The sequence below is a fragment of the Microsporum canis genome, genomic scaffold (assembly GCF_000151145.1).
Source record: "Microsporum canis CBS 113480 supercont1.6 genomic scaffold, whole genome shotgun sequence".
Classification (NCBI taxonomy): Eukaryota; Fungi; Ascomycota; class Eurotiomycetes; order Onygenales; family Arthrodermataceae; genus Microsporum; species Microsporum canis.
Window position 1 is genome coordinate 1,947,386 of NW_003299164.1, and position 13,809 is coordinate 1,961,194.

Genomic DNA, 13,809 nt, shown 5'->3' on the forward strand with positions numbered 1-13,809 from the left:
GGACAGTCTTCTATTAATGTACCTCTCTTTCGCTCGCTCTCCCTTTCACTGTCTCCCTTTCACTGGCCCTGTACGAGCTGCATCAACCCCAGTCGCACGGGAAAAAATGCGCAAGGGAAAAGGAGAAAAAGCCGCAACTCTTCCCAACGCATGTAACTAGCTCGACCTGCTCCAGTGAAAAAAGAGGGCGATGAGAGTAATTTCACCCCCGACCAAAGGACGGACAAGAGAGCCAAGGGACCTTTCATTGCTCTCTCCACATTTTCTGGAAGGGAAGAAATAAGCCAAGCTGCCTGCTTCGATTTCGGCGTATATGCCATTGGCTGGTCGTCGGCGTGGATACTGGGGGAGACAGACTCCATCTGATACAGTTAACTGGTACGGAGTACAGTCGGACAGTCTTTCGGAGGGCAGCATGCAGCGTCCTTTTTTCTCGTACGGAGGATACCTTGATGCCTGTCGGATATGCTACACTGTTATGCATGTATATGCATGTGTGTGGAACAGGCGCAGGCATGTCCGGTGGTTCAAGATGCAGCCAGGACATGTACAGACGGATGGCCGGAGGAATGGCTGATGCTTACCATGGACATTAATACATTAATACGAACCTGCTAAGGGACGAGGATCTCGCCCGATGCAGGTGGCAAACGATCTAACTTTGTACTCCGCGTGTTTGTTCCATGGGTACGATCTTGCCGGAGGGTTAAAATGGGAGTTCATATTCGTATAACGGAGTATGTATATATATAGACACTGATATAGGGAAGGGTCAAGGACTGGCCTGGACGATGAGGACGCTGGCCTGTATGCCGTAGGACTTGCCTGCCATAGCCTCGCCCAGCACCCCGATCGCCTTCTTTGCCTCCGGGCCAAACTCCGGGGACGAGGACGGTGGCGCTGCAGCTGCATCCAGCGCGAGGCTATTACGGCCGACGACGACCAGGTTGCCGCTGCTGCTGTTCTGGCACTGGGCCAGGTCGTGGGCGGCGGCGTCGCGCGTGGCGGCCAGCACGGCGCTGGCAGCACAGTCGATGGCCTGGAAGACCACCCGGGCGCGAAGCTCGGACGGTACAGAGTCACGGATCGACCTGTAGAACGTCTCGTCGGCTTCTTTTTCCTCTACGGAGAGGGCTACCTTGTGCTGTTGCGCCGGTACACTGCCAGAGTCGGTAGTTGTGGCGGCAGCAGCAACATCTATGCGGACGATGGTCGCGGTGATGGACGAGTTGTTCGCCAGCTGGAGCACGAGCCTGAGGGCAAACTGGTCGTCAGGCCCGCCAAAGTAAGGCATGAAGACGTGGTGGCCTCTGTCCGGAGAAGGGGTCAGCGCCAGGTCGTTTGTGCGGTAGGTGTTGTGGCCGCTGAACGTCCTGGAGAGCTGGCCTGGCTTGGGCAGGCTCAGGGGTGACCCGCCAAACCCCTTGTTGATGAAGATGCCGACGTTGCTCCTCGAGTTCTTCAGGATGTTGGAGATGAACGAGCTGTGCGGGCCGGTAGAGAACTTCTCGCTCTTGTCGTCCAGCAGCGGGATCTGTCTCTCGCTCATCCCCCCGGTCTCGCTCCAGGGTACCAGCACCAGGTCCGACGCGCAGTCGCGGGCCTTGTTCACCACCGTCTCTGCGTAGGCGTGCTCCGGTGCGATGACCACACCGCCGGATACTGCGACTTTGTACAGCCGGCCAAACGTCCGGAACGCATTCAGGATCGGGTCGCTGAAGCTGTAGTCCTGCACCTCCGACACCTTCATCACACTGGAGTCTCGGTCCGTGAGCTCGACCAGGCGCAGCGCGTGTACCTCGATCGGCCTGCCCGTCCTAGTGCTGTCCGGACGTCGGTCTGGCTCACCGTCGTCGTGGGCATGGTGCGCTCGGGAGGCGTCCGTATCCCGACCATCTCCAGCCCCAAGCAAGGATACGAATGTGAAGAGGCTTGGCAGGCTGTCCAGTCTCAAGTAGATCATGAGCTTGCGAACAGAGGCGCCCTGTGACTTCTGTCGGGTAATATCAGAACCACTGTGGGGTTCAGAGTCGAGAGCGTTGCCATCCCAGTCGATTTCCCCGCGTCTCCAGCGCTCGACCTTGACCTGGTACCACTGAGGGTAGAGGTAGGACACTACCGGCGTGGTGACGAAGGTGGTCACGAGAGCCATCACGACGAAGATGGTGAACGTACGGGGGCTCAGGATCTTTGCCTGCAGTCCAATGTTCTAACCCCGGCAGTCAGTATATGGTACCCGAGGGGAGGATGGTATTCAACTTACCAGGACAATGAGCTCGACCAAACCTTTACAGCTCATCAGCACGCCAATGGTCAAGCTCTCTCTCCATAGCAGGCCATTCAGCCTCGATGCCACCATCCCGCCGACAACCTTCGCGATAAGAGCGATGAAGATGACCCCAAAGACATATCCCCAGACCGTGCCCGAATCCAACAGGCCGATATTAGTGTTGAGACCAGAGAGTGCAAAGTACAAGGGCAAGAAGAGAGCACCAATCACATCCTCGATCTTCTCTGTCAACTTGATGGCAAACCCTCCATCGTGTGGGCAGATGAGACCGATCATGAACCCACCGAAGATGGCATGGACGCCGATGACCTGGGTAAAGAATGCGGCTGAAAGGACAAGCAGCAGGGTGAGAGTGACGACCGACTGATCGGGCCCATCATGGAGACTGCCGGTCCGTCTCAGATACCATAGGAATAGCGGACGGACGACAAACACCAGGAGTAGGACGAAGCCGACGCAGGTCAACAGCACCCACAGGGCCGTGAGTCCGGTGCTGGCATTGACTAGGGCAACACAGAGTGCAAGCAGGATCCAGCCTACTACATCGTTGCCCACCCCGGCAGACAGCACGATGACTCCGACTCTGGTGCTGAGTAGCTCCAGCTCAGTCAAGATACGACATAGCACCGGGAATGCCTGTAACAACGTAGTCAGCCGTAGTCCATAACAGCGGTCCGTAACAGCCACACTAATCGGTCTTGTATAACAAGCGGAAGGGAACGTACGGTGATGGCCATGGCAATGCCGATGAATAGCAAATAAGTCCCAAACCCGATGGGCGCCAGGCCAGGCTCTTGCCGAAACTCGTGATACAGTCCGTATGCGATTGCACAGCCCAGAGCAAACGGTAGCACCATACCGGCTGCAGACACGCTGGCAGCGACTCTCCAGTTGCTCACCAGCGACCTTAGGTCGGTCTCAACGCCAATCATGAACAGGTAGAGCACCAGCCCGAGATTGGCCACCAGGTTGAGATTGGGGATAGAGGCATCCGGGAAGATGGTCTCACGGAAACCCGGAATGCGTCCCATCACAGACGGACCGAGCAGGATGCCGCCTAGCACCTCTGAGATGACCCTAGGCTGTCGCATTCGAGATAGGGGGATGTGTATCAGTCGGCAGAAGATGATAATCAGGCCAGCCTACGCTCGTTAGTTAGCTGTACATTCTTCCAACATCTCGTGGATCTCCTAGGGGCCGGAGTCTACCTGGATGATGAAGAGGACAAGAGGGTTCTTCGGGTCATAGTGAGTCGGATTCGCCTTGTCGAAGATGCCTCCCTGCGGCGATGCTCTGTGTGTAGATGTTGGTGAAGCCACCGCTGCCGCCGCCACCAGTGAAGCAGTCATCGAAGCCATCTCAACCTCTATGAAGACGAGAACAGCTGGAACAACCAAAACAGCTGAAGAGAATGAGACGGTATCCCCCAGCCTTTTAATAAGAGCGCGCTCTCTTGCTCTCTCTCTACCGACTGGATGAGGCGTCTCTTTCAGCTGCCGTGAGGTTCCCGCGTAGCTATCTTAGCACCCAACGTCATGACGACAGAACCAGCCTTGCCCAGGGTTTAGGACGGCTCATCCTTGGGTCTTCTTTTCGAGCTAGAAGTGCTTATTATATTCCGGTCAAAGGGTCCCTTGCTACCAAAGCAAGCATGCTCTGCCAAGGGGTTATAGTGTGTTCCATGCTCTAGTCCGATTAAAACATGCCAGGCTAAAGGGTTTGAGCTGCTGTAGCGTCCCATGTGGTTCGACTGTCCGCATGGCAGAGGCGACTTCAAGGTCTCACAGCATGGCCTTGGGCTCTTGGTTCTTGTTCTTAACGGTCGAAGCTCTGTCTTTATTCCGTGTCATTTGGCCTGCTGGCGGTTTCAGGTTTGTGGCTGTTGGGTCGACGGGGAAGAAGAGCTGCGCATCCGCCAGAGCATCTCGTAGCTCTTGAGGCCTTTTCTATGGCCAGCCAAAGGAACCGCCGTCAAGAGACCTTTATCGTCGACCTTTCTCGCCACTTAGTGTGGTCTTGGGTCGTCTTGGTATGGCCAGGGATACGAGAGACCCTAGCACCAGTGTGGTAGCGGAAGCCGAAGATGGTCACTCTTTGAACCAGCTCATGAACACATTTGAACACGCCTTTGAACAGTGAGCAAGATAAGGACGTCAGATGGACATGGACGGTGACGACAGAGAGATGGTGGCTTCAGATCAGCGTCCCTTTGCATTATTTCTCCGGTCTTGTGTGGAGGCTGTGGAGTTATACCTGTGGGTGGTTGACATTACTACTGATGACAGAGATAACTAGGTGATGATGGATGGGATATTCGTTGACTTTATAATGTTATAACATGGGTCTTCTACATCGCATCAGTCGCCTTGCCCCAGGCAGACTCAAAGTTGATCTCCTCCTCCTGCGCCTCAGCTATACCGACAGAACCTGCATCCTTGGTTTCTTCCGGAGTCGGCGCCTGTTTCTCTACAGATGGAGGAACGACCACGAAGGAACCGCCTACAGAACCTCCTGGCGATGGTACCTCGAGGCCAAAGTTGCTGCTATACACAACGGCAGCAAAAGCCTCGAGTTCCCGCACCCCTTCTTCCATCGCGGAGAGGTACTCGTTGGGTGGATTCGAGCCCTGGCCGATGGTATGTGACTGACGAGAGACCACTGCTAATATCGTGGCCAGCTTCACCTTTGGGTTTGGTGGTTGAGAGTCGGACGGGATGACGGTAGCTGAAGATGAGAACATGTTTGCTGGGCTCGACTCCGGGGCCTGTGTTGCGGGCACGCTAGGTGGCCTCTTAAAGGCATCGATGGCGCACTTGTGGTCTATAAGGTAGGAGAAGGCCTCGTTGTTGAGGAGGGAGAGTATGTGCGTGAACTGGGGGGATTCTATCAGGTCGGAGGTCTCGTCGAGTAGGTGTCGGAGGTTAGAGGCTGTCTGTGGAGAGACTTCTTCAGAAGACAAGACCTCGGACTCGCGAAGGACGTAGTCTTCCTGTTCCACGGCCGGTAGTAGGTATGGGAGCCACTTTCTCGTCCGCCTCTCCTCGCTGGTGGTACCGCCCTCGACTTTTATCCGGACCTGTAGAGTCAGCTCCGAGAGCCTGTCCTGTGTTATATCTTCGCGCGGGTTGAGTGGTCCAAAGACTTCAACGACCGCCTCTTCTACCTTTTCCATCAAGTCTTTCCACCCACGATGTAGAAGCCACCAGCTGAATGTGAGGTATCGACGGTTCGTCTCAAAGTCGTTTCCAAACGCATTGTCACCGTCATTCTCCTCCAGACTTATTATGGCGGGATCAGCCTGGGGGGAAGCAAGCGATATCACGCTGGACAGATAGTTTCGTCTGCCGAGCAGGTTGAGTTGGATGCGAGTGAGTAAGGTCAAGAGGGAGAGGGTGTATAGCAGGGTGAATGATCTTGTTAGAGCTGTAATTCAAGTTAGCTCGGAGCACCTTTCACAGCCGTTACAGATTCAAATGGAAGAAGCCACATACAGTTGACCTTGAGCTCGTTCCACAGCTGTGTCCTGCTCTTCTTCCGCGGTGTTCCATCACCGACAACAGAATCCCCCATCTGGCTGGCGTGCAGGTATTCATGGCTCTTAAGACTCGATAGACTCTTCCCATCATCGTCTACCGCGCTTGGAGGCTCCGAACTTATCTCTGAGGCCCCAAGCTCTCCCCCGTTCAGCTGCTTCGCCAGCCTCTCCGCGCGCTTCTGCTGTAGCTCATTCGTCAGTTCCTCGACCGGGAGCGCAGCAAGTATGTTTTCTGTGGCTGTCGGAAGCAGGGCAAGCACGGTAAAGGTACAGTCCGTCTGGTTCTGTTCAAACCGTCGTCGTAGGCTTGGTGCTGTTAGCTATTTGGTCTTGCTCTGGCTCGGTGTTCAGGAGGTCATACTTCTCCCGCGCAATCCGCTCGCTGCTCATCCGCTCTCTGGCTTCTGATATCTTTCCCAGCACGTACTGACCGGCCAAGTAGCCAACTCCAACAACACCGGCACCAATGGCGATTCCGTTGCGGTGCCGGCGTAACCACTGCTTCGTTGCGTTGATCATGGTCGAACGGGCTTTAAGTGGCGTGCATTATCGTAGTATCTCACGTCCAAACCGCGAGTACAGGAGAATAAGACGCCAACACTCGCTATATACACCAAACACAAGCTGTTCTGCCCAGTATATAAAAGCAGGAGTAAATAACTTCTTCGCTCTTCTTCCATCAAACAACGAAAGCTCTAAAAAAAAAAAAAAGAAACCTCGGCTTACCGCGAGGCAGGTGACCTTGTGTATCTTTTATCGGGGTCACGGGATATCCATCTGTATCTGGTCTAGTTGCCAAGCCATGTCGTGCAGGCTATGTCGTCACCTCTAACCCGTGACCCCGCTATCGCCTCTTCGGCCGACCCCGATCGTCTTTTTCTCACTCTTCAACTTCTTCTTCCTTGTCCATCGCAACTGTAGACGAAAGCTAAGGAGGAAATCTGATATATACAAAACAGATATAAATATATCGAAAAAAGGAACGCTAGGGGAGAAACCAAAAAAGGTCCCAAGCCTTCCTCTAGTCCAGAGGGGCAAATGGAGAGTTGAGGAAAAGGAAAAAAAAAAAAACTCCCCGCAATCAGCTTCCATCTTCTGCTTCACCGTAAAAGCCCCGATGAAAAACGTTGAGAGTGCTCCTCCTCCCCCTGCCACCAGCGAAATGGTGACCTCGTCCTCGCGCATGCCATAGGACAGCATCAAGTGGCGTTCCTTAACCTCCCCCTTACATATACACACAAGACACACGCACGCACACACGTACATACAAATACATCCCATACATACGTATACATCCCAGCCGGTCGGGTCCGCGGCGGAGTCAAGTACATCGCTCAGCGCACCACGTTTGTTTGCGTTTGCGCTCACAATAAGAAAAGACATGGACCCTCGCAAGCCGCCAGAGCATATCCTCGAGATCTTTGCAGATCGTGCGTCTGTCAAGGAGATCGTGAAGGGTACGTGCAGACAAAAAAGTCGGCAGTTTGGCTTGGAATCTCCGGAACTGACGGGACAGAGAGACAGGAATCATACACGCGATCTTCTTCCACCGGTACTTCCCCTGTGTCAGACCGGATTCCATAGACGTTCTCGACCTGACGTTGCCGGTCATCGATGATCTGGAGGTCGAGACGCTGATTGATGCGCGGGTGAATGCGTTGATACAGCAGCATCTCTCGACGGCGTCTAACTCGGCGAATGGCGGGGTACGGGCACGCATTGCAGTGCAGTTCTTTGAAAAGAAGCGGAAAAAGTCTGGCGCTTGGTTTACAGGGTTGACGGGAAACGGCGAAGAGGAGATATGCTGGGAGATATGGACGCTGGATATTACCATTGCGACTCCACGGACGGATCTGGGTAAGTGTATTACTCCTTTGACAGCTTATGGGGGCTACGATTCTAACCATTGGGGGTTTCGAAACTATAGATCGAGCGAAGGTGCGGAAGGCGATGGAGAAGATGCTGCATAAAGCCGCCTTCAAGATCGTTGCCATTGTGAACAAGAACAAAGACCATATACCGCCGATTACGAGCGAGTCGAACCCGTTCCCTTACCAGATCATACTGAACCCGAAGCTGGACAACTGGGGGAATCGACTGGGTCTCTACTGAATGCCTTGGGGGGTGGGTTTGACGAATGGTCGTGCTCTCGACTGAGGCTACTATTCGTATTGCTATTGCTGCTCCCATTTTTCGGGTTGCTTCTATCAAGAAAGGGGGGGGAAAAAAGCAACCTTGGGGTAAAAGAGAGACAGTGGCAATCCGGGTCACTATACACAGCCAATTAAGCCCAACCGCTGCACCACCTTCTCTCCCCAAGCGACCGCGTGTACCGAAAGCATAGGGAGGAAGAATAAATCAAATAGGACAATGGCGCGGGGCCACGCAACAGGGTTTTTTTTTTTATTATTGCATGGCCAAGCTTCCTGCATGCCAACGGAAGGAACAATAACAATAATTTCAAAGGGGCGAAAAAAAGAATAATATGATGGATAAAAAGAAGCAACGTGCGGAGTAAATAAACAAGCTGAGGTTTCGCTGCTGTTCGTTGTCGAGGACGCTGCGAAGACCTTCTGTGACGATTTAAAATCCCATCCGTTGCCCATATTCATACCGAATACGTCACCTCTTTGTTCATTAGTATGCGCATCTGGAGAGGTATTTATATCTCATCGGAATAAAGAAAGAAGCAATATCATGCACAGCTCAGAGCCAGCTGCAGAGTAGGAATTGATACATGATATTTCTCCCCTCCCGTCGCTTTGGTTTTATCAAGAGTAAGGCAATCAAGAGGAATGCTCCTTGGCGGCCTGCTCGGCTTGAGCTCTGAGGTTGGCGGAGGTGGGTGCGCTCTGGAAGTAGCGAGAGAACACGGGTTGGATGAAGGAGTGGAAGACGATTTGGGCACCACTACTCTGCCTGTTAGCTACATGGGAGCGCAATAAAAGAAAAGGGGGTTTCTGTCCAACTGGGTTGGTTGCCTACCTGGTCTGCGGAAGGGCCATCCAGAGGACGAAGAAGAACTTGAATAGGTAGTAGAATGCTGTAGACGCAAAGAGAAGAAAATAAAGGTTAGCAAGGCAGCAGCATTAATGACGAGGCCAATGTACGTACGGAACCAGTATGCAGCACTGATAGCACTCTCAACGACGCTGAATAGAGAGAAGACGACCCAGTACTATAGTATACGTTTTCACGTGGTTAGCCATCGATCACCTGGGTTCTCGGTACACATGGTGGGTCATTCGGGAGACCAACCGTCAACCACTACAAATAAACAAGGGTCAGCATGATCACAGACAGTGTAGTTAACAGAAGAGAATAGGGTCATGGACGTACCTGAGTGTCATCAGCGGTAGAGGATGTGAAGAGGGCATTGAGAGAGTAGTATCCGGGAATGGCGAATCCTGCGATGTTGACGAGGAGAGCTCCGGCGATGTTGAAGAAAACGAGGAAGACGTAGATACCAGCGATGCCTAGGAAAGCATACACCTTGGGAACGGACGTCTGTCTCTCGAGGTTATTGAGGACCGGATACTTGGAGAGCTGCCAGCGATATAGTCCGTTAGCACCGCATCCGAGAGAGAAAGTGGGATGTCTTGATAAGGGCGAGCTTCCATACTTCCTTATCGATCTGGGCGATTTGGTGCTGTACACGATCTTGGAACGACATCTTTGCTGATATCTCTCTTTTCTTTGCGTTGTTCAGAAGCACGGTAGACGTAGAGTGGCAGTAAGTACACTGTTATCGAGGTTATGTCTCTCTTCTTGTGGTCTGGACTGATGTCTCTCTTCTTCTTCTTTGCTTGGGAAATAAAATACAAAACAAGTCGGGTTTCTGTTTTGGGCTTGTGTGCAGCTACTGTCACGTGACTATTTGCACGTGTTTGCCACTTCCCTGTTTGGGACGTTCTGCCGACTTCCACCGCCTACCCGAAAAGCCTGTCATGTGACCTATATCTTCATTATGTAATATGATATCATGTGACTGACGCCTTGACACGTGACCGTCGCTTAGGAAGGCGAAAAGAGCGAAAAGAAAAACAAAAACAACCCGGAAGCGGCGTTTCCCCGTCGACAACATCTTGTTTACATCAACTTCAAAGAAAAACGAACACCCAGCTTTTTCCCTCCCAGGCTCTCACTCGTTTTTTTTTTTTTAGTTTCTGCGCGAACGACGAGCAGAACGACCACGACGGCCGCAGCCACGACGGGATCAAGGGGTCGACTTTACCTAGACGTCGTTCTCGCATCTCTGAATAAGCCATAACAAGTTGGCAGGTAACAACAGCCTGGCTTCGTGGCGGTGATAAAATCTCGAGTCCAGCAAGGGACGGCTGGCGAGAGCGATAGAAAAAAAAAAGAGGAAGCTCTTATTTTTATAATATATTTTACCGGCCCATTGAATGCTCGAAATCATGACTCCTGATATTGGTAAACGCTTTTTCCCTGACCTCCCGCTGGTTGTACTCGGGGTTTTTCCCTTTTGGGTTAACTTCATCATGACTGATTCGGCATGTTGCTATGGCAGATACTTCATGTTTGCCGGGTCAGACAGCACAGAAGAGGCCGCGAAGCCGACAGAGCACCATTGAGCCAATGCGGTCGAGGTCAAACACAGGATCTACTAAGAGTGCCCGTCTGTCGCGGTCACGAGGGTCGACGGCAAGCATTCACTCCGTTACTACGCAGTATCATCCAGACGTTCAACCACAAACACAAGATCTTTATGCAGCATATATGCGTCCTCAGTATGCTCCTTCCCAAGTTACATATCACCCAAACCCGGAAGAGATGATACTACGGTACGGCGAACAGTTTGGGCATGCTCCCCCCGCCAGGTTGGACGATCACGCTTTACAGGAGAATCACAATAACGCAGTCCGTCAGCGTCCGGATCTGCAGCTTCAAGAACATCTTCTTCGAAACCGTACTATAAGTGTGCAGCCATCACAGCCGTCGCCGTCGGGTATTATCCCGGCTGAATTCGCCTCCAGTCATTTCCCCCAGATGTTCGAGTCTACTGAAAACCATACCCCAGATCGCATGTTGGAAGATAATGAGGGATCAGAGGTTGGCCCTCGCAAGAGAAGAGGGACGTCATCATCTATAGCCAATGATAACGAGCTACGGAGGCTTCTTCGTCAGTATGATGGATATAGTCTGCAGGACATGGCTGCGGAGGTCAGAAAGAATGAAGGCGCAGGCGGCAAGTCAGAGAAGGTAAAGCAGGTGTTTGCTATGATATGGTATGGATGGAATCCTTTTATTTAGGCGTATGTTGAAGTTATCCGCTGACTTTGGTAAAGGCTACGTGAAAACTGTCAAAGAGGAAACGGATCAGTCCGTCGAGACCGTGTTTATTGTTGCTACGCCGAAAAATGCGGAAACGACCGTGTATCGGTACTTAATCCCGCCTCATTCGGGAAACTCGTCCGGATAATATTCCCAAACGTACAGACCCGTCGACTTGGAGTACGTGGAGAATCGAAGTATCACTACGTTGATTTATCCCTTATTGGTCAAGAGGCCAAACCCGACTTTGATGATAAGACAGATAAATCACAGGCACCCGACTTCCAACTGAGCAGAGACGGCTCTACTTCCCAGCTTAATCCTAGCTTTGTTTCCCAGCAATCACAGAAATCATTTATGGACACTGAGGATGCTACATCGCCAGCCTTAAATATACTTCAGCAACAGCAGCCATCTGGTTCAGCGCACAATTGTTCTTACACACACTCTAACATGTCTGAAACCAACGTAGGAGTCGATTCCATGGCAGTCAAAACTCAGCTTAAGATCCAGCACCTACTTCATTTTGAGCCAACGGATAACACTCCATCCACAGACGGTGATGCCCTTTCTTTACCAAACATACATCAGTACCTCCCTGACAACCCCGACCCTTCTGCCGCTGACGCGCTTGCCGCCCTCTACCGTTCTCACTGCACCTCAGTCATCGACAGTTTCCGATACTGCAAGGAAAAGAACCTCTTTCGCCATTTCTCTGCATTCCAGGGCACCCTCACTGTACCGGTCCACAAACTCCTCGTTCATCCAAACGTTGCTCCATGGGTTGAGGAATGTGACTGGCTGATGTACCAAAAGATGCTTGCCTTCGTCTCCCCTCTAACTACACAGGTTGTCCCGGACCCCGTACTTAAAGCGTTTCGATCAATATCATGCAAGCTTGTCAGCCACATTGCCGAAACCCTCAAGTCACAACCAGAACATGTATCCACAGCACGGCTCATTCCGTGCCGATTGTTTTGCCATCTGTTAAAACGCATGCTTGATGTCAACCAGTCTGCAATTGCTGCTGCTGCATGGCTATGTCACCTACAAAATCGCAATAAAATGTGGGAAGAATTCAGTAACTTCATCGACCCGGCAGAGACAGTCGTCAAAGCCAACATACCGCCCTGCTCCCTGAAATTGGCGATTACTGTCTTAAAGGACCATATGAAGACCCTTTTATACCCATTAGATAACTGTGCGCCCCCTCAAACTGACTCCCTGGACAACGAGCTAGCTGGTTTCCAAAAGTTCCCTCTCCCGCCAGCTAGCGCTGACGAATACACCAATTTCCCCGACCGATGGATTGCTTTTATACTACAGCTGCCGGCCATGTTTCCTAACCACTCTGCAGCTTGCATGATTGAGAAAGCGGATTCTCTATGGTCAACCGTCCTTCATCGCCTTACTCTTTCTAATGCAGAGAGCTTTAACGCATGGTGGATGACAAAGGTTTTCTTCCTTGAGATGATGCAGTGGCAAGCGGAAAGAGGTGGCTTTATGGCAACATCACCAAGATTATTACGCGAACATTCCGCAAACCTTTTGAATAAATCCACAGCTTCAGTTGCTGCGCAGCTTGCAAGCTTCACCTCCGCTAGCCAGCAAACAGAGATTGACCAATCAACACAGGAAGTACCTTCAAGTATGAATAATGACATACCAAACGCTGCTTCTAAAGCGAATACTACAGATGCCCCTAACCGCCCTGCAGTCGATACGAGTCTAGAAGGCAACCAGATGAATAATGATGACAGTGCTATTGCCCTAGAAGAAGATTCAGTTCTGCTTGGAACTGGCAAGTATACAGACATGACCTTGTCTGACCCTGCAGATGCAGAGGGAGATGTCATTGTCGTATAGCTCTCAACCACCCTTTGACGGGCGATTATTATTGACGCCTTCTCCTTGTTTTTTGTGATTTCAGCATCTTTGCATACCATTTCTTGGGTTTGAATACTCTCCCGTCACCTTGGCCATTTTACCTTGTTGGAGTTGTCAATGGATCCGTCCATTCATACCTCGATGCGCTAATATTTCATTGGGTCATTTGGATTTGGCATTTTTTTGGCGGTCACTGGGATAGAGCCGTTGCCTTTTTGTTCGAATTCGAGGTCTCATATCATTTCGCGCCAGCGACCCTATCACCACCCTTTCTATGCAAACTTCTGCACAAGGAGAACACTTACACCACAACTCTTGGACCGCTATGGCTAATTTCGGGGGTTTTGCACCGATAATATTGTCATTGGTATGACGTTGAAAGCAACTAGCGGTTCTCAGTTTGCTAACTTGCTACTTTATTCATACCCATTTCCTACTTGGCTTCTGCTGAAACCACGTTTGCCTATTCAATTTCCCTGTTCTATTTCTACCTATTTTCTGCTTATTTGTTCAATCGACTGCGTGAGTCGACGAAGTGATATGGAATTGATGCTATTATTCCTGATCGTCAAGAACCGTGGAACTGTTTTCTTATTCATGCACAAAGCTACTTTTCCCCTGTTATCGATCTAATGACGACGATGATGTTTATGATAGGATCGATCGAAGCTCTTTCTTTTGATGTGTATATAGTCCTTTTTCCCTTGATACTGGACTGCGTTATACATGAGGCATTTGATTTATGACAATTCTACCTTTTTATTAAACGTATTAATTATCCATGTATTCACCCCAGAAGATG

General features: G+C 51.3%; 5 protein-coding genes across 5 annotated transcripts; 2 read left to right on the forward strand and 3 right to left on the reverse strand.

The window, feature by feature from the left end:
• Nucleotides 1-772: 772 nt before the first annotated feature.
• Nucleotides 773-3,648, reverse strand: MCYG_06863 (K(+)/H(+) antiporter 1; the record flags this gene model as incomplete). The annotated part of the gene is made up of 4 exons (XM_002844853.1): nt 773-2,209; nt 2,264-2,926; nt 3,016-3,432; nt 3,499-3,648. The coding sequence occupies 4 exons, from the start codon at nt 3,646-3,648 to the stop codon at nt 773-775; spliced, it is 2,667 nt and encodes an 888-aa protein (XP_002844899.1).
• Nucleotides 3,649-4,637: 989 nt separating this feature from the next.
• MCYG_06864 (peroxin 3) lies at nt 4,638-6,344 on the reverse strand (the record flags this gene model as incomplete). Its single annotated transcript, XM_002844854.1, has 3 exons — nt 4,638-5,713; nt 5,782-6,131; nt 6,187-6,344. 3 exons carry the CDS (start codon nt 6,342-6,344, stop codon nt 4,638-4,640), a joined length of 1,584 nt encoding a protein of 527 aa, XP_002844900.1.
• Nucleotides 6,345-7,206: 862 nt separating this feature from the next.
• Nucleotides 7,207-7,937, forward strand: MCYG_06865 (conserved hypothetical protein; the record flags this gene model as incomplete). Its single annotated transcript, XM_002844855.1, has 3 exons — nt 7,207-7,282; nt 7,350-7,682; nt 7,753-7,937. The coding sequence occupies 3 exons, from the start codon at nt 7,207-7,209 to the stop codon at nt 7,935-7,937; spliced, it is 594 nt and encodes a 197-aa protein (XP_002844901.1).
• A 674-nt stretch (nt 7,938-8,611) lies between these two features.
• MCYG_06866 (yop1) lies at nt 8,612-9,498 on the reverse strand (the record flags this gene model as incomplete). Its single annotated transcript, XM_002844856.1, has 5 exons — nt 8,612-8,735; nt 8,811-8,868; nt 8,940-9,003; nt 9,165-9,371; nt 9,448-9,498. 5 exons carry the CDS (start codon nt 9,496-9,498, stop codon nt 8,612-8,614), a joined length of 504 nt encoding a protein of 167 aa, XP_002844902.1.
• Nucleotides 9,499-10,231: 733 nt separating this feature from the next.
• Nucleotides 10,232-12,986, forward strand: MCYG_06867 (RfxA; the record flags this gene model as incomplete). The annotated part of the gene is made up of 3 exons (XM_002844857.1): nt 10,232-10,259; nt 10,357-11,074; nt 11,135-12,986. The coding sequence occupies 3 exons, from the start codon at nt 10,232-10,234 to the stop codon at nt 12,984-12,986; spliced, it is 2,598 nt and encodes an 865-aa protein (XP_002844903.1).
• Between the last annotated feature and the right edge of the window lie 823 nt (nt 12,987-13,809).